Below are 21,884 nucleotides of genomic sequence, written 5' to 3' on the forward strand. Positions count from 1 at the left end.
CATTTGCTTCTTACCTGTTCAAATGTACTGATATCATTCAGCTCAAGAAATCTCGACATCGATAAATCCACATGCAAAGCAAGATGACAACGAAAGCCCCAAGTCCCTGAAATACCACTTTCCAGGGGGAGCGTAGCGTGGAGCAGGATCTAGGGTCCTCCTCGGAAGTATCTCTTTCATGACCACGCACGATGTCCCGCGCAAAATTGCCTAATGTGGAGCCGAAAGAACTACACTACATACTTCCCACTTCGTTGCCTACGTTCTGATCATCATGTCCGTGCTGGCTCAGCAGCATCATGGAAACAGTTGGCGCGGAGCTATGCCGGAGCGTGTTGGAGCAGCATTGCCGCCATCTCTCGACCAACGACCTCACGGCGTTTCATCTCGAGGATTGGTTTTTTCTTTCCCTTTGTCCGGGTTTATCCTTGCAATCTTCCCCATCCTCGAGTCCAAGTGACAGACATGTCAACCATCGTAGCCGAGACAAATCGTCGTCCGGTTGCTCGCCATTTATCTCATATCCACATGACAGCTTGGGCCCACGCCTTTGTGTCTCGCACAGCCAACACCTGAACGTCAAACTCCACGACCTCTTCGTTAGCCCGCGACTATCTGACACGCGTGACGGGGCTTCTCAGCGAATTACCAACCGCTGCCGTCATCTGGTGCCTCGGACTCCCCAGTTTCGTGGGCCCTCCTCGATCCCCCACTTCCCCAGACTGCGCCGAGCCTTATCGATCTTTCAGCCGTGCTCATGGCCACCGTGGGAATACGACACGTTCACCAACGCCTTCTTTTACTTTATAGGCTCGAAGACGTGCATCCTGCCCCGAAGCCCCACACCATACTGCAGACTATGGCAGCAAGTGCTTATGTTAGTCTTGGGTCGTCTGTGAACCTTCCGATTATTCCGACGACTCAATGGGTTTGGCCAGATTCTGTTACCCTCCTTTATGCTGATTACCCTGCCTCCACCGATGGCTCCGCACTGGGAACATGAACGTCCTCGACCATGGTGGATTGGCATTTGACAAGCCCTTTTGGTCACCCATACTGTGCTAATGCTATATCATCTGCAGTGGTCGTGATGCAGATGCTGGCCGATATTGGATGATTGGGGTGTCGGGATAGACATGAAGTCGGCTGAACAAGTTGCATTGGAGTCGACGCAACTTGGGATAGAGATTTGATGACGAGGATTCTGTTGCCTTGTCTGGGTGATCTGGGGCTTTCTCTCCTTTCTTTTCCGCCCGGAAGACGTGTTGCCCGGCGACTTACCATCTTCGACAACCACCCGTAACCATCTCGGGAAAGGCTCCGAAATTTGCCTACTTCGCTAAGGACACGTTCGCATCACCGCCAGTGGCTGTTGAAGTCATGTACGTCCCACTCTCCGGAGGTGATGGCTCAATAGCGCAGTCGCGAATCGTGGGAGAGGGTCTGGCCGTTGGCTGCAATGGATTCCGGTAAATGCCTGCCCTTGTTCGTGTCCTCGGTCTTCTGAAGATCTCCTTGGTGCCATTGCGCCGCTTCGGTGGGTCGTTTCGGATACTGTGGGCTCGTCAATGTTTTCAGTTTCCTGTTAATACTCTCGGCTCATGGTGTCAGTAAAGGGACGCTTGTGGAGCGAGCCGACGGGTTGACCTCGGGACTCCCACTTCACCGTACGACATCTTACCGTATACATTCCCAATCGCTGGTGCAGATTGTCGACAGTGATCGGGACTAACATCACGTTGCGATAGATTCGAGCGAAACAGCTCTCTCAATTCGTGGACGGGTTGAGGTATGCCGCATCGGTTTCGACTGTTACTTCTTACCCTCTCGAGAATTCGACATCAGTATTGCCCAACCCCAAGATACTGCTTCAGCTCACGCTGAAGTTGATGGGTTGAGAACGGGGATGTGTAGTTGCTCTGTGTCCGTGTGAACCAACTACAGCGCGTTCGGAGGGTTAAACTGCACAGTACACTTAATGTCCCTTTCGTTGTAATATTAGCACGTTTGGGGCTAATGCGAGAATCCCAGTAAGAGAGATGTTCGGCGAAATTAGCTCAGCCAGATCGTGAGCTACTGCGAAGTAGGTAAGTCGTCCACCCCCCAGTCCAGATTGACCAACTTTGGCGCAATTCTTAGCCCTTAAAGCCTGTCGATACCCGGACCCAGATCTCGCAAGCACCAATAAGGCACTCGGGACCGGAAAGTTATACAGTGATCTTGCAGGACGGTTTGGTTACACAATCAAAGTATGCAAGCCCTCCAAGATTGTAAGAAAAATGAGTGGTCATTATCAGCCTGTGCCACCAGCCAAATAGGCTGTCGGTGAGGGGAATGAGCAGGGCCCTTACCATGGCCGTTCCAGGTCCTAGGTCCTGGGTGCATTTCCCGAATTCGCTAGCATCCATGGCCGATCTCGACAGCTGATTGGGACCCCTGATCCGACCAGCATGATCAGAGAACGGGCAAGACATCGATTCCCAAAGCTGATTCTTAATGGGCAATTTTCGATTTTCGGGGTCCGGATCTCAAATTTCGCTCTCTTATCCCACCCGTCCCTGCTATTTGGCCAATCGGGAAATCGATAAGGGGATGGGGAAAAAGCATGGTCATCAGGAAATGGGCGAGCACACAAAATAACGGTAAAACACGAAACAAGTTACGCATGGCAGGCCTCCGTCACCTCGCGCGGGAGACACAAATTTGAGACGCTATTCCGCCACTGGTAAGTTACCCCGTTCTCTTCCCATTCAACCATCCCACGATTTCCGCTCGCTCCCCTTCAATCATCCTCCTCGGACTATCGGCCTATCCCACGCCTTCTCAACATTGCTTTTTCGCCCGCTCTCGGCCTCGGCTCTCGGAGACTGTTCCAGAACTGGTAAGCATGCAAAATGGCCTGCGATTTGTCGCCCTGTCTTTCCTTGTCCCTGCGTTGCCCCAGGTTCCCAGTCTCACCCCTCGACGCAGGACGTATGTGCACGGATCATACCGTACATGATGTAAGATGCTAGGCACCATGATTGTTGACGAGGATGATGAAGATCTCCCATGCATGCTGCGAATATCTGGACATGGTATGCGACCTTTCGGCTGTCCTTTCCTGTCCTGAGCCAAGTCCCTGTTCGGCTCGTCTGTTCGTCCAGTCGCCGGGCTGAGCCTGGAATGGAACGCCGGGCACATGTGAACATGTTTCCGGCTGGACGGATTACTGTCCCCGTTCCGATCAGATCAGACGAGATATCCATGACGCTCTTCATGTGCAGTAATGCCTGAGAGTTTGCACTCGAGATTCACCCGGTTCGCTGAAGCAGTACCTACTGTTGTTCAAGCTTCACTCCCACCCTGATCTATGGATCTTTCCTCATGCTGGCTGAAGTGAGGCCTTTAATCCTACCCTGTGAGCCAACTGACGCATTCTTTCACCCCACAAGTGTGTTCAAGTACACAACACGGAGAAATATCCGTGAACCCGGAGTTTGTACTACAACACTGCTCCCCTCTCATCGGTTCGTCCTTGGAATCGACAGGACGAGAGCGAGAACAGGTACGAACGCGGGATGTCAGTTTTAGGCTTAGGCCCACAGCATCTGGATGGAGAGTCCATCCATGGACTGATGGAAGGTTAGACATCAAGCAGCAGACATCATAGACACAACTTTCGGACACTGACATGAACTCCAGACGGGTATGGACAGGATCTCTAACTGGCTTGTCTCACTTTTCATGCGTTAGTAACGTATCTGATATCGACTTTTGAAAAGTGAGTTGAAAATCTGATAGATGATCAGTCCGGTGGTAATGGCCGAGAGAATGAGACATCAATTATGGAACCAGCCCGCTTGCCTGTCAGCTTCCCCATGGTTTCCAGTTCCAGCAGTTTTGTTCCCATGATCCTAGCTCCGGGCCACCAGACTACTGGCAGATCACGGACATGCGATGCTATGGTAGCGAGGGTGATTTGTGAGCAAGGTTCTAGCCGCCTTGAACGTGGGGGAAAAGTGGGAAGGTCTTGGAATTTCGAGAGTGTTGGGCCTGAGGGGTTCCAAGGTGCAATAGAGCAATGGATTGATGCATTGGTAGGTAAGTTACATCGGATTATGACCTTAAGGGGAAATGGTGTGAAATTTGTGGAACTTCTGAACCGTGGGCTATGTCAAAGTTCCTTTGTATAGCGATTGTACGTCAGGCTGTGTACTAGCTACTGTAGACAGGCAAGTGACCGGACTTTGGTATTGGGGGATTGTTTGCTCGACAGCTGGCAGGCAAATTATACTTCGAGTAAGTACCTAGGCGTGCTAGGTTACTTCTGCAAGCAAACCGAGAGTAACCGTATTGACATAATTCCGCACACGTACAAGGTGTTGAATAACTTTAGCTGACTGACCACTAGGTCTACTCACTACCATCTTACAATCAACTACAGCATACGGACAAGGCCAATCGCAACAACTCCTTACAACGTCTTCATAGTAGAGCTGCCAACCCCCGAGCCTTCTATGAACAAGACGACCGATCTCCACCTCAAAACAAGCAAAGAGAAACAACTCCCACACCACAACATCTGAATCCGATCACTCGAATCTTTTTTTCTCTCTTCTTCTCCTGCGAGCTGCCGCCAGCCGCCTGGCGAGCACCGGGAAGTCCATCCGATTGGAGTAAGGCCAAGGGCAAAACTCGGCCATGCCACACCGTGGCGTTTATACACACCACCCCGTCGAACTCAAACGTACGATCAAGAATCAACAGTAGAGAAATCGATGGCCTGATCATTCGGCCGGTCTTGTCTTTTGACTGTCATGGGTGGCATGGACTGGCCGGCAGAGCCTGGTGGCTGTTATCTCACTGGCAGGCTATGGTAGATTGCGGCAAACCGCAAACGTGATATCAAACGCTGGGTACCACCAATCCGGTTCTTGGAACCGGTTGCTTGAGCGGTAGGTCCCATACCGAGTGGCAGTGTCGGAGTGGCAGCCGGACTTCATGTCTATCTGGCTCTAGCTCTGCGATTATTCTGCCTCGGTGATGGATAGGTGGTGGTGGCTGGAGCTTTTGTCGAATGGAGCTGTGGAGGTCTTGCTAAGTTGTCAAAACTTCACCTTTACTACACGAAAACACCCTTTGTCAGCTTGTGTAAGACATGACAGCTAACAGCTTTAAGACAGTTTTGAGCCAACTGCGGCATTCTGACATCTCTTTGGAGATAAAAGAAGCGAACTGAACTCTTCAAAAAAGACAGATCACAAACTACGGATGCTACCGCTTACCGCAACTCGCTACCATGGTGGAGTTCTCGTGGGCCGTCTGCAGAGCTCGACTCCAACCCCAACCCCTTCACCATCATCGTACTCGTTGCGTTCCTGGAGGCATAGAGCTTATAGGTTGATGTCTGCCTTACCGCTTGTCGGCTGCAGCAACATGGGGATGATGAGGGGAAGGGGGACCTACAGCTAGCATAATATGGCTGCATGTTACATCCCGGAACCCGGTCCCGGAGTTATCCATGATGGTTCGCCAGATGCGAACAGACCCTGAGCCCGCTTACCGACCCGCCCCCCGATGTCCTTGTTGCCCGAGGACCAAGACATTCACGGCGCGGTAATGCCCCACCTACGCCGTCCACACCCCGGATAGGCATGGGGGCTCCCTACAAATTTCCCAAGCTAGGTAGCCATAACACGTGCCTGAACCCTTCCGAGGATTGTAGGCAGCTAAGCTCGCTAAGCATTCCCCGGTCCTAATCCCCCCGATCTCAGACATAACAAGGGCATCGAGGGTTGCTTAGGTCCCCTATCACACCGATGACCCACACGCGATATCGATTTCACACGTGCAAATGTCCCTAAGCGTCTCGTCTAGCAGTCAATTCGAGGTCGGGAAAAGAGAGATCCGGCTTGGAAATCACACCAGTTCCCATCTCCTTTTGACCATTACTATTTTCAAGTTAAACTACCGCTTTATTTTATCTATAGCAGATATGATCTTGATCCACTCTTGGACTATGAGCATATCCTATTGGGTAGCTCAAGGGTAGGTGCTGCATATGCAGTTGAAAGGGAGCTAAAACTGCCCACATAAGCAGTGACTTTCCCCTTTTGAGGATATCTGCTATGGATGAGTAGAAGCGGTAGCATCGTGAGAAAACTCCGGTGACAGCGGTGTTAATCCCGGGGTGTCAAGGTATGAGACAAGAACCGAGAGATGTCATATCAAGCTCTTATTAGAGACATCAGGGTCCACTCTCACTTGAGATGTGAAATATAGGGGGAAGTTAAGAAGATGAGCTGGAGGAACTAAAACGAGGAGTAAACTACAAGTCCGCGGAGAAAGAGCTCGAGGTTGAAGATATGGACCGCTATTCCCAAGTTGGCTAATTGTCCCGCTTATACGTGCTTGGCAAGCTCACACTTGGATCTTACGCTCGATGTGATTTCACGATTCGAATGAATCCTTCAATGACACCTAAGATCCAGATAGCCGGTCATTGGTCAAATCCTTGTTTGGACGCGGGAAAGAACCATGCCTCCTGATTCTTTCAGAGTGTGATTGATCAACGCCACTTTCCCTCAATGGTGGCCGATGTCTCCAGCTAACTTTCACACTTGGCAGAGTTCGCAGTTCGTGCAAATTAATGCACTAAATCTTCTTTTGTCAACATCAATAAAATACCGCTAGTTCTGGTGAGCTACGCACTGTGGTACAGCTCTGATTAACCAAGCTAATGTGTGAGCTAAGTGCGAACTAAGATAGGCGAACATCAAAAATGTCTTAGATACCTACCCTTTGACCGCAGATGGAACTTGGATCTTACCGCAGTACATCTCCATGTCAAGAAATTGACTTGTCATTTTTACTTTGGGTCAATGCTTTCCTTTGATGTCTTGATCGAGCAGCGAGACTTGCCTGCCGGAGATGTAAGGCATTTGAACTGTACGCTTACTTCCTCCCTTCTCCTAAAGGTATCTAACTTCTTTTCACATCTCTAGGTGCAGTTGGTACTGACCGAAGGCACCGAATGACCGCCAAGATGCATGGCAGCATTTAGTAGGCATGTAGATTGGTACACTGACAGTAGTATGTCACTCTGAGCGTAGCCTCGCTTGCTCGTTGCTTTTTACGGAGGAGAAGGCTTCTGTTCCGGATGCTGGATGATGAGACAAGCACCCGACGACTCGGTCACATGCCATCGCAGGTAATGAGTTTGGTTGTTGCACTTGTTGGTGAGTAAGACATTGACAGCGACTACCTACTAACTCCTCAGCTTCAATGGGTGGTCGTAGAGCGGGATATGGATATTGAGCTGGGTGTGGCTATTGAGCTGGCTGTGGCTGATGAGCTAGCTACCTCTGGATACCTCTATGGAGATGGATATATCACGAGCTTGAAGAGTTGGTGAACAGCCAGCTACGCCCTAAAGAGCCATTGTTGTAGGTGTGACAGGAAATTGTCACTCACGACATTGCATACCTCCATATGATCTGCGTGATCTGAGACTCCAGAGCCGCATATACGAAATCTAAGTACGGATAGCAAGTTACCTCTACTCTATGTGGGTCAAGTCCGAGCTTACCAAGCCTACCTCTACCATAGTAGCCTAGCGGCTGGCGGCGGGCGCCCTGAGAGCCAGCCTGTTGGGAGCTTGGTGGGCTACCTACCTGGTAGTGATAGTGGCACGATGGGCTTGATCCGATGAGGAGGGTTAGAGCGGTAAGCTTCCGTCGTTCCGAGGAGAAAGAATAACAACAGCAACCCGGGCAGATTATCTTCATGATAGTAGATCCCCCAAAAAAATGGTTCGATGATGATGCGATAATGGCATCAAAGTGCTGGAGAGAGAAAGATCCAAGGAACGGATGACAGGGACAGGGCAGCTTGGAAGGTCAGGCAGAGTGTGCAAGGAGGAGGTAACGATACTTTGGAATTGTCAGTGCAAAGAACAGCTCATATGGCTCATATTGAGGGCATTCAGATGGAGCAAGAACCAAGGCTAGAGGCACAAAGGCTGAGGAATGCAACAGCAGCAGCCCTCATGGCCGCATGGATAATGGAGGGGAAGAAACACGTCAAGGCAAGGCAGGCAACACAAATGCAGTAAAGCAAGGATAGAGGTAGAAAGGGGATACAAGGACAAGGCAACGAGAAAGACATAGAGGCGGTGTCAAAATAGGTGACACGACTTTGGATACACAAATGTCAATGGATGAGTGCGTGATCGAGTGCTATGGTTCTGCATATACGATGGTGATCCTGTGTAAGATGGTGTAGAGGCCGTGTAGAGGGCTTTGAATCTCTATGATAGCTCACGGAGTACAAACTACACGGCGCCAACCACAGTCGCACAAATGTCATACCCTCAAGCAATGGCAGAAGGAAAGATGAAACTGCAGACGCCAGGTACAGTGGTCTGATGGTAACAGATACCGTGGAGATGACAACAACCTGCTGCAGACACACAACTCTCCGTATAATTCGATTTGTAACTGATGTGTTGTGACAAGGGCAGTATTCTGGGCTTGGAACAGTAGTTCAATTCAGCTGATAAACTACTTTGGTCTCGAAGGCCTTGTTGAATCCTTTCAAGCCTTTCCATCCAGGCTGGGGTTCCCGACCTTCTTATGGCAAAGCCTTCCTTCCTTCTGCTGGCCTGATCTGGGTTATGAGGCCATAAGGCATCTATCTAGCGGTGTGCACCGCTGTGCTTACATATGATCCTTCCCGAGTATCTTCCTCCAATATCCTTCCTTCCTATGACGCCGGCGTCGTCACGGGTACCGCCCTATCGCCGCCGGAGTGCCTTGGTTGGTTAGGGATCGTTCTTGTGATAGCAGGGTTTCCCTTCTTGGCCTGGCTAGCACAGCCCGATATGAGGGGCAGTGCAGCCGGCGTACGTATTGTTGGCTGGAATACGCCAGGGATTATTGAGGGGATTCGGGTAGGTTGTGCTATCGGTCGAATAGACTCTCCGACCGAGTTGGCCTGGTTGCCTGAAGCATTTTGAAGGGTTCGAGAGGCTCAGCCGTGCGGCTCTGCAAGCCTCGTGCTGCTGAGTTAGGGTCGAGGTCGAATGTCCGTGTGACATGTGTATCGAACCCGGACGAAGAAGTAAAACCCATGTTGCTATATAGACCGGACAAGAAACAAGGAAAAGTTAGAAGAATATGTTTACCGTGAACGAAAAATGAAGGCTAGTACTGACCATCTTGCTCTTAAGTGTCCTAACCTCCAATGCATCCACACCGGCCAAGTTCCTGTTCCTCCCCAAACGCCGCCCAGCTCCAGCCACACCACAAGCAGGCTAAACAAAGGTGTGCGCCACCGCGCATTGCAAGTCTCGCTATAACTCCCGTCCCCGACTCACTGGTGGTTCTGCTTCAAAGAAATCTGCGCTGTTTGTCCTGTTCTCTTTGCCACATATCCCCACGACGAGCGGGTTTCGTGCCCAAAACTCCTCCAGCACGATCCACGCGCATTTTAAACCCTTTATTCGTCCGTTTTCCTCCCTTAAATCACCAACTTCTTTCCCCTCGGTTCAATACTTTCCTTCACTTGCCTTTGCTTTCTTCGAGTCACTCCTATGCGTGATACGGGTTGAAATTTTCCTGACCCTGCCCATTCAACCGTGTCCGCCAGCCGCCCTTATTGCTTCGATGCTCTCTCTTTTATCCCAACCATCTTAGGCTTCCAGTCTCCACTAAACAGCAACAGTATAGACCTTTCCGCTGGCAAGTAACGATTTCGCTCATCACTCCCTTCACCCACTCCAATACACCTCAAACCGCATCTTTCCTAAACCCTCAATCTATCGCCTCCCCTTCCCCTTCCCCGAGCTCCCTGTCGCCCTGCACCCCCCACAAACAACATGATAACAAACCATATCCGGATCCGCCCCCCTCACCAGCCCTGGCCGGGCTTTGCACCACGCATATTCATTTCCTTTGCCTCCGCACCTGCAACACGTCCATTTGCCACCTAACTGCTCGAGTCTGCATTGCCCTGACGAACACTCAAGACTGGTGAGGCAGGTGGAGGATGCGCAGGGGTTGTTGAAGTCCATTGTTTGTGGTAGTTGTTGCTGGCTCAGGTTGAGAGAGGTGGTAGAAGAGTAGAGGGAGTTGTAGTCTACGGGGAAGGAGGTGCCGTCATTGGAGTAGTAGGACGTTGATGCTGAAGACTGAGAAGAGGCGGGGGATGTGGAGAGTGTTGACATGCTGTTGGACATGGACATGGAGGCAGACATGGCTGTTGATGCAAGGTGGGAGTCATCGTAGATGGCGTTGTTGCATGGCTGACGATTGCCGGTGTTGAGGTCGATGGTCGCGTCGGAGCAGAAGAGGTAGTGAATCACAAAGTAAAGGTCCTTGGAGCAAGGGGGAATGTGGTGGTGGTGAAGGTAATGGTAGGTGCACATCTTGTCCGTTTGTGTTGTTTCTTCTCTTTGAGGTCGGGTCGTCCTCTGTATACTGTTCTTTGCTGCAGTAAAGTCTTGACTTTGCGTGGCCGAAAGACCGATCTGTCACCTGTCAAAGTAGTCCGATGTTGGTTTATTGTCGTGTCCAGGAACGTTTGATGTGACTAGAATGGTTCTCCTCTTGTCTGTTTCCAAAGTTCGACTGAAAGACAGCTGTAACTCGCCGTTCTTGATCTGCGTCTGTTTGTCTCAGAAGGAAGGCCATGTTAGCTTTTCCTTCAGTCACCTTTGATGACGCAGAGGAACTTACAGACAGGAACTTACAGGATGTTGTGGAATGAGCTTACGGCTCGGGCAGGTCTTTCTGTTAGTTATCTTGAGGGTGGGTTGTAGATGAATGTTTCTCTCAAGAGTGTCTATTCAGTGTCTGGTCGTCGTTTGACTGGCCGCCGGAGTAGTGATAAACTTCGAAAGGTAAGATGCTGTCGTTAACTATCCCCTTCCGTTCACTTGAGATGCACCTTGCCATCTCCTTATATCTTTCTCTTCCTCTGTTCCTGTTTATCTCTATCCTCCCCTATACATCTAACTGGCATGTCTCGTCCGCTCCATCGTCCCATATATTCGGCTCGATGCCGATTCGGTCTCTCCCTGAAGCTCCGTGGGGCAGCACAAACCAAGTGAACCCTGGAGCAGAATCCGGAAGTACTGGTCGCTGTGTACATCGCAGACTTCCTAATCAGGCCGATAATTAGAAAGCCATTCTCCAAGGTGTGGTGCCATTTTCCTGCCAAGCAAGCGCCGTTACGGTCAACAGCTCGGCGAAGCACGTGGGTGCCTCGGTGAACGATGGACGAGTGTAAGGCATGGGAGAAACGTGGGTCTGTGAATGTAGTTGGGCTAAACTCTCGATGATGGTTGTACAAGCTCTGAGACAGCTATGGTGGTGCCTCTTTCAGGGAGCCAGGTGCCCGGTACGTCGACTTCTGTGCTCTCTTTGATACACCGGGGGCTTGAGCTTGATGACTAGATACTGCGATTGTTCACTATCAGTCAGCGATATCTGAAACAGTACTTGAATGTTCTTCAACATCCACATCTTGTTTGACCAGAAGAGTATGACGGTATCCTCATCCCAACGCGGACGCCCTCCCGAAAATAACTTGGCTATAGAAATGCTTTGGGCGATTACAGCGTCCCTATACGGCGCGGCCTCCCAGGCCCTCGATTCGGCGGTTTGCATCGTGTTCGGAAGAGAGCGGCAATGGCACGGGGTTCGTGATGGTGTCGTGATGATTCAACGGTCGCTTTTGCTCTCAAGCTACGTCCGTAACCTAACGGATTTTGGAATCCGAAGGGCTGTTAAGTCGAAAGGAGGACGCCGCCGAGGGGCCCGACTCGCATGACGCATCGATGATGAAACAGCCATGATGTCGCTGTTCTGTTCTCAATGGTCAGTCGCGGGATATCGCGAGAGATTCGGCAGAGCCCAACTTCTCCGGTGTCTTGACATGGACTTACTGCATAGGACTGAGACAGCAGCTGGGAATTCGACCGGTCTCCCATGTCCAAGATTGGTGTCGTCACACAGACTCTCGCTCTTTGGCCGCCTCCCGCCGTCCCATGGTGCAGACTGCAGAAGCGTTGAATGTCAGGAGAACGACAGCATAAGGCCTGGATGGCGTTTTTTCTGAAGACTTTTCGCTGCTGTACCCTTGCTGACCGGTCACTTGTAGCTGGCGTAGCATGCGAAGGAAGCGAGTGGCTTGCCCCTTTTTCTGCCAAACAATAGGAAAACATGCCATGGCAACGGCCCCACCTTCTCGTTTCTCGTCCCTCGCTTCATGTAGAAAGGGACCCTTGGCGGGATGTCTTGGAGTCTTTCAAATTTAGCTCAGCCTCCCAATACAGTTGGGCTTGGCCGGCAATCGACATAACCTGACGCAAATAAAGGAGAGCTAGTGGATTGCTTCGCGGCAGGCAAAGTGCCGCAACGTACAGAATCAGAACAGTACCTGCATGTGCATTGTGCAGCGTACGAAAGCTGCGTGCGGTTGATGAGGCAGGATCAAAGACCTTGGAGGGGCAGATCTGGATAGTCTAAGACGGGTATCATCTCACGACAATTCTCCTTCCGTGCTTGTCTCTCAGATTTTTCCGAGCCCTCAAAATCCACAGATGACTTCTCTTGATCTCTTTGGATCTCGGGCAGCACCTCATAGCCCTATCAGTAATCGATGGCTAGCTCCCGCCACAGACCGAACGGTTAGCGCAAAGCAGCATGGCAATACTCCCAACAGAGCGGTTAAGGATGCGCCCATCACGTCTGTGGCTGGATATTGGGTGAAAGAAAAAGCGATCTAGTAGGGACGGGTTGGATTGTACCTTGGTCGCACGAAAGATTCTGGCATATCTCTCGACATCTGATCCCACATTTGCCTGCCAGGAACCTCGGCGAGGCGCAGAAAGAGGCGCCCGCATCGTCTAAAGGAGTCCAGACTTTAGCGGCCATAAGCGAAGTTTCAGGAGTACACGGAGGCGGACAATATATCTTGATGCGTTTTGTGCTCCGTCCGCTAAAACAATGTCTCGCGTGGTGAACAATCTAATAAAGAGTCTAGTGACGCCTCTTTGACATGGCGCCATCCACTCAGCTCTTGAAGTTGGGTTTGGGCTCGGAGGTGAAGTCAAGGTGATTCCAAATCCCTGAGCTGTCGTCAAAGAGAATGTTGAATGAAGCTGTGGTCGCCAGCTAGCACGAGTAGCGAGGAAGAAGACACTGGTTCCCACCTGGGCCGAGCAGCAAGTATTGACGCTGGCTTCCGCGAGCCCCAAGAATCAGACGATTGTGGCTCAGTCGGGCCTGGAAGGGAGCCGGAGTATTGTTGTCGTGAAGGAGACGGGCTCCGGGCTGAATCTGAGGGCTGAAACCACACGTGAAGTACTTTTTTAGGCCGGACTGTGGCACCATAACGGCGTCTCTCGCTGAGGCAGCCAAGACCACAAGGCCTTCTGTTGCAGTCTGCGGAGGAAGGAGTTCAGTACGGCGTGGCGTGGTATTGGTTCTGATACGGACTCGTGATGGTGATGGCGGCACTGGCTTGAAGAGATCGCCAAGATTGAGATGGGTTGTGTGCTGAGCGGCAGGCATCTTCGTCTGTCGTGGAAGTCTTCGGGGAGGCCGGTGCCGCCGGCATCACTCGGAGAATTCGAAGGTGATTGATATCTGAGAGCATCGTCAGCCGCATGTGTGGGTATTGTTGAAAGCGGAGAGTCCATACATGATCCTTTTGGCAAGGAAAAAGTTTAGATGGTGGAAGTGACAGTGTTAAACTGTCATACCGACAAAATTTATAACCGGACAAAAGTTGATGTTCGGTTGGGCAATCGAAGATACGATACTGCCACCACTTGCACAACGAGGCATCGACTACTTTACGAGAACAAAAATGCCCTGATCATTTCCATCGGCGCAAAAGTTGGACAGGTCTCTGTAAAAGTCGTGGCCCACGCCCGTTCATTGCCGTTATTTCAGACAGCGGGGCAGTCACTGTTGGGGGACAGGCTCATCCATATTGACTCAAGCTGTTGAGAAAAATGAGAAGGGCCAGCCCGAGCACCAAAGCAATGGAACCTATGCACTAAGTAACCTAAAGGCCCGCCTTTCAAATGACAGGAATCTGGGAGCAGGGAGCCGGCGAAACGGTAGGAAGGCGCGGAGCAGGCTCAACTCACCTCAACCAACTGCGCAGGGCCAAGAAGAAGGACAGATGCAGAGAAGTTTTTCATTAATGGGCAGTGCATGGATTTTTACCTGGGCTTCTTTTCCTGAGTTCTTCTTACAAGTGCCCTGCCAACCACACTCCTTGCCTTTTCACCTTCTTGTCACCCTACTATCTACCTAAGCTTCCGTCATCGGCACCACCTTTCAGATTTCTAACGCTGCTCTCTCATGTGAAATTCACAATATACCATCATTGAGGTTACTTTCTTCATCTCATCACCGGCAAATCTTCTCTCTCTCAGAATCTGGTTAAAAGCTGGGAATCCAACCAAACCACTTCCACCCATGCCTTGACTTCTTGTTCATCCCTTTTTCGATCTTTTGCTATCTACTCCTTGTCCTGCTTCGGATAATGCAACCCGTTTACTTGCATGTGTGAATCTCCATGGCAACATCATCAAAATACCAAGCATCGGTTTCCATCTCACCATCAGCTACAGATAAGGCGCTGCATGTTTCACAAACGTTATTCATCTTCGCTTTCTTTAACGAGTAGAAGCATTTCAGATGAAGTGCCATGGCTCAGATTACCGTCTCGACTCGAGATGCTATCAACCAAGGTCCTGGTTTCTCGGGACAAGTCACTGGTCTTCTTGCACTCTCGCAGGATTTGCTTGCAAGATAGCCCCCAGAACTGCAACATTGGGAGAGTCTCTTTTGGAAGTCTGGAAAGCTTTACATGGACGTCAAGAACCAAACAGTAGCTAATGTACATAACTTGCTAGACGATAGACCTCTCATCCCTTATCTTTACGTCCTCACAAAAAGAAGAGATCGATGGCGCCTTCAAACGAGCAGAGGCTGCTCCCACTCCGGTGCCCTTGACAAGAGGACGAGGCGCCGCGTAAGGTTAACGGTCGCGATCACGTCTTGAGAAGAAGTGGGATGGTGTTGTGCTTCCAATACAGGCTACCGATAATGGTTCATGGCAAATGTTTAGGAGGACGTTGATACTGCTTGGTCATGACAGTTGCAGGATTGCTCATGTGAGAAGTGCGAGAAAAGAATGGTTCATCTTGCTATAGTAACGTTCGAAAAAGAAGAAGCGCGCAAAGTTGCCGTCGACCATTCCAGTCCCTCACGAAGACCAAAAACCGTGTGCAAAGTCAACAAGGGAGGTGCGTGAGGTTCTTGCCCAGAAGTAGAAAAGAGCAAACATGATGATTCGTCTTATCTCTCCTCGCTCTCGTCATCCGATCTAATTCAGATGAACCCCTCCCCTTGAAAATAATTATGGACACGGGCGACAATAGGCAGCACAGCTTGCGAGTAAACAATACCGGACAGGAAGGTAGGGCACGTAATGGCACGTAATCTGTCTCTTTTTTTCTTCTATAAGTACCCGGTCTCTGATTTTTGCCCTCCTCTTTCTCATTTTTTCTTTTCCTTTCAATTTTCGAGGAAAGTCAAAAATGAATCACTCAACTCACAGCGACGTGACCAGACCAGCCTTTCTTCTTTAAACACACCACACCACACACACACACACCATGTCTTCCAAGTGGGTTTGCTGCCAGTGCACCGCCCGCAGCAGAGACGACGACCACTGCGACTGGCTGCTTCATCGAGAACCTTACTCGCGTGATGCCGAGGAGGCAGCCCAGGAGCAGTGGTCGTCGTCGTTCGACGACGACTACGCAATCGACCAGGATGAGGGGGACCTCTTGGTCTTCTGCGCCCACGAGAGGTGCGACGACTGCCAGGTCTGGCACCCCCAGCCGGCTCCCCAGCCCCAGCCCCAGCAGCACCAGCGTGCCATGGCCCGGCCTGGTCGGTTCCAGCCGGCCATGTACCCCCAGCCGCCGCCCTGGCTGTGGCCTCCTCAGCCGAGGAGCAACCTTCCGCGTGGTAAGTTATTTCAGTCCATTCTCACCCTTTTGTCTCCTGCCTCCAGGTCACAATACTGCCCTTTCTTTCCATCATGAAGCATCTTATTGCAGGGTGAAGGGTCAGTGTCTTTTGACGTGAGCCTCACCTCTGCTTCAGACACATCTACATCATCCATCGCATCACCCACAACAGTCAGCATGGTCAACCATAACTCTCACACGGAGCGCATTGCTTGATGAGGTGGCCTTTGTTGTCTTACCCACCTGCCGTATGAGCCAGCTCATCTGGTCATCTGCCCTCCACGCCCCATTTTGCTCCTCATCATCCCGATATTTGTCCACTTCGTCGTGCATCGTGGGATCCCAGGGCACTCCATGGTTGCGCATGTGCCATCTTGATTCCATACCGCGCATCAGTTCCAAATCCATCCGAATTGCCTGTTAACTTCCTTTCTTTTCCTCCAGTCGCCAACACCATCTTTGGCAACCTCGCGGCGGCGAGCGGAGAGTTCGGGGGCTATGCCCAAATGTCCAGGGGTTAGAAGCCCTCGGCGCTTGGAGCAGACACCCTCGTCTCTCCCTCGTCTGCCTCTGCCTCTGCCAAGCGTGCGCGCCCGGCCGACGGCCCCAGCCCCAGCCCCAGCAGCAGCAACAGCACCAGCAACAACAGCAACAACAGCAACAACAACAGCAGCACTAGCAGCAGCAACGCCGGCCCTCCCTCCAAAAGGAGGAAGTTGTCTGCCCCTGCCTCCGGCCCTGGCCTCTCCTCCTCTTCTGCCTCCTCCGACGAGGAGGAGAGCGAGGACGAGGACGAGGAGGAAGAGGACGACGAAGAAGAAGATGACGACGACGAAGATGACGACTCTGCTCCCGGCTCCGGCCCCAGTTTTGGTCCCGGACCCGGCTCGCCGGCCCCTGGCTCCCCTCGCTCCCCCGGCTCTGCTCCCGGCTCTTCTCCCGGCCCCGCCTCCTCTTCCGTCTCCTCCGGCTCTGGCCAGGGAAGGGTGCCCAACAAGCCCCTTCTTCTGGTCAGAGCTGGACGGCGGTTGGGGGGCACACGACGACGACTATCTTTTTATCGGCCGAAGTTGGGCGGTTCGCGCCTTGCTTTTGAGTGAGGTTTTGGTTCTTGGGTGTGGTTTTTGGGTGGGTGGTTAGATGGTGGAAGGGGTGGAAACAGCGGCGGTGGTGGAAGGGGTGGAAACAGTAGGAGGGGTGAGGGGGTTGGTAGAAGAGGTGGAAACAGTGGTGGGTGGGTGGCGGCGTTAGGTAGGACTTGCGCTGGGAACGGATTCGGTCGAGTTGTTTAGGCGGGTTTGACGGGATGGGTTGTGTGTTGTCTTTTCGAGAACGGGCCGTGGACGAGAGGTTTTGGGATGGGAGGTGTTACTGAGGAAGTGGGATGGGAAGGTGTTATTGTTGGCGGTTGGGGGTTGCTTGTGGAAGGAGGAGTGCCACAGACTCAATATGAGGGTGGTGTTGTGGGTGGGTGGCCTTTCTTTGGTTTGGGACTTGATACCCCTTTGTTTGTTTGGGTTCGGGGTTTGGTTTGGCTTTGAGAACATGAAGCATTTACGGGCAAATGGAGTTGGCGGTTTGGTTTTTGGCGTCGGCGTCATTGGGAGCGGAATGAAATGTGAACGTGGTTTGACGGCAAATTTTTCTGCTGTCCATGACTGAAAATTTGAAGACTCTTTGATGTGATTCTTGGTGATAACGCGTGCTCCTTGCTGTATTGCTGCTCGTCAGGTCCAGCACGTCCAACACGTTCGCCTTCGGATGCAACACACTCTGGCAACACTTCCTCTCCACTTTCAAGTTGGAGATGAAGAAACAATACGAAAGGCCGGTGTAGATGCTCGTCGTGCTCCCCAACAGCACCAGTACCGGTGACGCTCATCGTTGTACTCGATTGTCCGAAGGCCAAAGTGGGTGGTATATCTACTGGCACCGATGCCATGTTCTCTGACATTCTATTGGGTCCAGTGGACCAATTGCCACCAACTCCTTCATCATCTTGCTCATGACGGGGTCTGGTGTCTGGTGGTTCAGCGGGGCAACCAACGGTGCGAATATCGCCGTGAAGCCGGCAGAGAAAGAGGATTAGGTCCTTTAGTTTGGTCATCGTGATTGTCGTTGGGGTGATTGTGAGAATTGAAGGTGATAGGACGAGCTCATGTTGACTGGAGTGGCGGCTGCCATGCGATCAAAGTGTTCAGATTGAATGCCGGGTAGGTAGGTAGGTATGGTATGGTGGGCGAAAAACCTTGTCAAACCTCCGGCATGTTCGGTTCGCAATCCGTGGTTATGATCAGGCATGAAGAGAGTGGTTTTGCTGAGCTTTTGGGCAGTGACCATACCGTCCGGGTTTTGTTCAAAACTCCAGTTGAGTTCCAGCAAAACGGCGTTCTACAAGATACACCACACATAAAGAAAACCTGGGCCGGGGCTCGTTACAGAATACCTCACTCAAGGTGCCTGCCATTTCCCTTTCAGAAAATATGATGGATCGCGTCAAGGTGATTCCACAGATAGGTGGCGAAGAAAGATTGCGATGGTCTCTGTCGCGGTGGTCTTGTTGTGCTTGTTCAAGTAGTTGTGGGCTTCATGTTGCTTGAGCTTGTCTAAAGCTGTGACATCTTGAGTGAAATCATCCTCCTCATCGGATGATTGGTGAGAAGCAGTTGCTTTCGAAGTTGATGTGGTGTCAGCGGCTTGCTTCTGGGCTTTCTGTCTTGGGGTATTTGGGAGAGTAATGTACCTAGGGAACACCGAGTGTTCAACTTACAAAACTGGGTGTCTCTCGACTCGGCATAAACATCTCCCTAACCAATGGCTTTAGCGTATCCTTAAGAGGATAGTCGCTGTGGCTGGTGATGCCACGCATAGAGATATAAAGCATTAATTTCCGAGCCAATGATGTGGTGAAGGGCGTCATAAGGGCTGGTTGCGCAAGGCTGGTTGCTATCAAAGATGAGTTAACATTCTAAGGTTCTCAAGTTGAAGCTTAGATGCACGGATGGGCCTGGTAACAGTATCAATGGCATCGTGCGAGCTTGAAGAGGTGAGTAGGTGTTCAGCTTCGATCACTGACCAAATGAATACCTGGGTATCCTTGAAATTACAAGACTCATGAAGTTCGAGATACCAGATGCCCCGACTCACATGTATACCTAGGTGCCCAACCTCAAGCGGCCGGCCACTCAGCCACTGATCTTCTTCACACCAATCAACATTACCGTTCTCACTCACACAGCAGGCACAACCCCCTGCGGATAACTAAACAAATCCCCCGGATCCACCTCTCCCTTCACACTCCTTAACCTCTCCAGATGCTTGCCCCAATAATTCCTCTGCGCCGCCTCCCTACTCATCTGCGGATCTGGATAATTGACATACATTCCCCACTCCTCGACAGGTATCTTATCGGTAACATTTCCCACAAAGTTCTGGATCGCCGCGAAGCCCTCGGCTGGATACACGCCCCTGTCGACGCGGTCGTAGAAGAGAAACATGAACAGGTAGTTTCGGTGGGCGTAGGCGGTGGAGTCCACTTCTGGAATGGTCACGGATGAGGTCGGGCCGCCGTGCACGTCGATTTGTACGTACCAGTCGCGCTTGTTGGATTTGGCGTGGGTGAACCAGTAGGAGGTGAAGGCGGAGAGTTGGGAGGGCGTGAGGGCGTTGGTGTAGAGGGAGGAGGAGTAGAAGGTTTCGTGCTTGATGTTCGTTAGTGATGTGGGTTGATGGGGGTTTAAAGGCTTTGGGGTGAATGGAAAGATGGATGGAAAGGATGGGATGAAAGAGGATAGGTGAAGAGAATTGGGAACTTGACCGAAGAATAACAGAGAAGAGAGAACACCTACCATGCTATAAGGATGTCCTTGATCCAAGTTAACTCCATTCCCGAAATGCTTCACCTGATCTAACCAACCCCCCTGCTGGCTCAATACCAAACTAGCATTCGTCGCCTTCAACAACGGCCCAAGTACACCTTGCAAGCCGGCCTTATCCCCATAGTAAAGCCCCTCAAAATTAACGAACCTATTCGTGATGAACAGCCGCATATTCAACTCTCTGGGCATTTTCTCACCATCATTCACAAAGTCCTGGAGAGCAGTCATCCCCTCACGAGCCTGCTGCTCCGTCTTCCAGGGCGCTTGGGCGATGAAGAACGTTACTTTTTCGGGCGCGGCGAAGGTCTTGAAGCGGAACTCGGTGACCACTCCCAAAGAACCGCCGGCCCCGCGAAGGGCCCAGAAGAGATCGGGGTTTTGAGTGGCTGAGCAGGTGACGACGGATGAGTTGGCGAGGACTAAAGTAGCGGAGTCGAGCCAGTCGAGAGCGAGACCGTGCGTATGCGAGGAGACGCCGTAGCCACCGTGGAGGGCGTGGCCGCCTACTCCGACGCTGCGGGCTGTCAGCTTCGGTGTTGAGTAAAAGGAAGGGGGAAAAGGGGAGAAGAAGCTTACCCTGGACAAGTCCCATGGCTAAACGCCCGTTTTCCTTGGTTGTAAAGCTCATACGCAACGTGTCCCAGCCTTGATCCTCCTTCTACCGTTGCTATGCCAGTAAAATTGTCCAACACAACCTTATTCATCCTATCCAGCTCGATAGTAAGATGACCGTCTTCTCCTCCGAGGCCAAACGAGCCATAGCTGTGTCCGCCGCACTTGGCGTTGGCTTTTACCCCTGTTTTGGAGGCACAGGCTACCGCATCCTGAATGTGTTTGACGGTGGTGGGAACGGCGATGGCGACTGGTGTGAAGTTTAGTCGGAGGTTGTAAGGGGCGGCGTCTAGTTTCCAGTCGTTGGAGCCGCGAGTGTTCCAGGGGACACTAGATTGGGTGAGGCAGTCTGTAAGGATATCGGCCTTTTCGAAGGGCGAGATGTCTGCGGCTGCTGCCAAGCCTGCAATGGGTAGAAGTGCTATAAAGGGTAACATGACGTTGAGAACTGCTGTGTTGTAACGTGATACGGGACCGATGTATGACAAAGATGTATGTAATGATCTTGGCAAGCTTATGGCAGGTCGCTGAGTCCTGGTTCTGGAAGACGTCTATGTATAGAAAACGTGGAGAAGTCTGGGGAAATGCAGGTTGAGTTATACTCGCTTCGATGCCCAATCTGGGGCCGACCACCAGCTTGTTGCCGTTGCCGTCTGTCATCGGGACCCCGAAGTAGAAAGGGTGAAAGCGGATGATCGAACCACTCTTGAACTGATCATACGGCTGTCTGCCCATTTATAGGTCCCTTCCTCCTCCACGAGATGCGATTACAGTCTGCTGAGCAGTGTATCGGATCACGTAGGTGTTTTGCCGACTCATGTTGACTATTCTAACGATCAGGGGTGGAAGTGTTGATCGACGGTCGCGGTCGGAGATCTTTCGCCTTGCGGGATTGAACGCCTCAAAGACGCAGGACCTTTGACTGGCGTGTCGGAAGATTAATCTATGGCAGTAAGCAAGGTGGTTTAATCCCGTGCTGCAAGTTGGCCATGGGTCGAGCGGTCGTCAAGGTACTTGTATATCATTGCTGATCCAGGCCATGAAATATCTTGGCTCGCATCACGCCGCGGCAGAACCTAAAGAAGACACGACCGGGTACCGACCCAGCCAACGGCTCGTCCGGACCGCAAGATCGAAGCTTTAAATGCCGTGACGGTGCTGTTTCCAGACGCCAACACACAGGTTGGCTGGCCCTTCCAAGGGCCAACGACATTGGACGCAACCTGGACATCAGGTGCCCTTGATAAGCCGGATGTCCAGACTAAACTTTCGTCTTGCCTCGGAACTGGTCAACTGGTGCCGTGAGTGGCCTCTTTCTTGGTGCACCAAGAGGTCCCGAGTTCAATCATACA

At 51.6% G+C, this 21,884-nt stretch overlaps 6 protein-coding genes across 6 annotated transcripts; 1 reads left to right on the plus strand and 5 right to left on the minus strand.

Annotated features, from left to right (window-relative positions):
- Positions 1 to 799: 799 nt before the first annotated feature.
- SMAC4_13339 (uncharacterized protein) lies at positions 800 to 1,030 on the minus strand (the record flags this gene model as incomplete). Its single annotated transcript, XM_066091378.1, has 1 exon — positions 800 to 1,030. The coding sequence occupies one exon, from the start codon at positions 1,028 to 1,030 to the stop codon at positions 800 to 802; it is 231 nt and encodes a 76-aa protein (XP_065946294.1).
- An 8,861-nt stretch (positions 1,031 to 9,891) lies between these two features.
- On the minus strand, positions 9,892 to 10,408 carry SMAC4_05143 (uncharacterized protein; the record flags this gene model as incomplete). The annotated part of the gene is made up of 2 exons (XM_003346835.1): positions 9,892 to 9,947; positions 10,003 to 10,408. The coding sequence occupies 2 exons, from the start codon at positions 10,406 to 10,408 to the stop codon at positions 9,892 to 9,894; spliced, it is 462 nt and encodes a 153-aa protein (XP_003346883.1).
- A 2,650-nt stretch (positions 10,409 to 13,058) lies between these two features.
- Positions 13,059 to 13,559, minus strand: SMAC4_05144 (uncharacterized protein; the record flags this gene model as incomplete). The annotated part of the gene is made up of 2 exons (XM_003346836.1): positions 13,059 to 13,147; positions 13,199 to 13,559. 2 exons carry the CDS (start codon positions 13,557 to 13,559, stop codon positions 13,059 to 13,061), a joined length of 450 nt encoding a protein of 149 aa, XP_003346884.1.
- A 2,283-nt stretch (positions 13,560 to 15,842) lies between these two features.
- SMAC4_05145 (uncharacterized protein) lies at positions 15,843 to 17,182 on the plus strand (the record flags this gene model as incomplete). Its single annotated transcript, XM_066090234.1, has 2 exons — positions 15,843 to 16,040; positions 16,531 to 17,182. Exon 2 carries the CDS (start codon positions 16,541 to 16,543, stop codon positions 17,180 to 17,182), a length of 642 nt encoding a protein of 213 aa, XP_065946295.1. The 5' UTR covers positions 15,843 to 16,040; positions 16,531 to 16,540.
- Positions 17,183 to 18,538: 1,356 nt separating this feature from the next.
- On the minus strand, positions 18,539 to 18,911 carry SMAC4_05146 (uncharacterized protein; the record flags this gene model as incomplete). Its single annotated transcript, XM_003346838.1, has 2 exons — positions 18,539 to 18,754; positions 18,813 to 18,911. The coding sequence occupies 2 exons, from the start codon at positions 18,909 to 18,911 to the stop codon at positions 18,539 to 18,541; spliced, it is 315 nt and encodes a 104-aa protein (XP_003346886.1).
- Positions 18,912 to 19,015: 104 nt separating this feature from the next.
- SMAC4_05147 (uncharacterized protein) lies at positions 19,016 to 20,969 on the minus strand (the record flags this gene model as incomplete). The annotated part of the gene is made up of 3 exons (XM_003346839.2): positions 19,016 to 19,743; positions 19,891 to 20,434; positions 20,497 to 20,969. 3 exons carry the CDS (start codon positions 20,967 to 20,969, stop codon positions 19,273 to 19,275), a joined length of 1,488 nt encoding a protein of 495 aa, XP_003346887.1. The 3' UTR covers positions 19,016 to 19,272.
- Positions 20,970 to 21,884: the final 915 nt, after the last annotated feature.

This window comes from Sordaria macrospora, chromosome 2 (genome assembly GCF_033870435.1).
Source record: "Sordaria macrospora chromosome 2, complete sequence".
Classification (NCBI taxonomy): domain Eukaryota; kingdom Fungi; phylum Ascomycota; class Sordariomycetes; order Sordariales; family Sordariaceae; genus Sordaria; species Sordaria macrospora.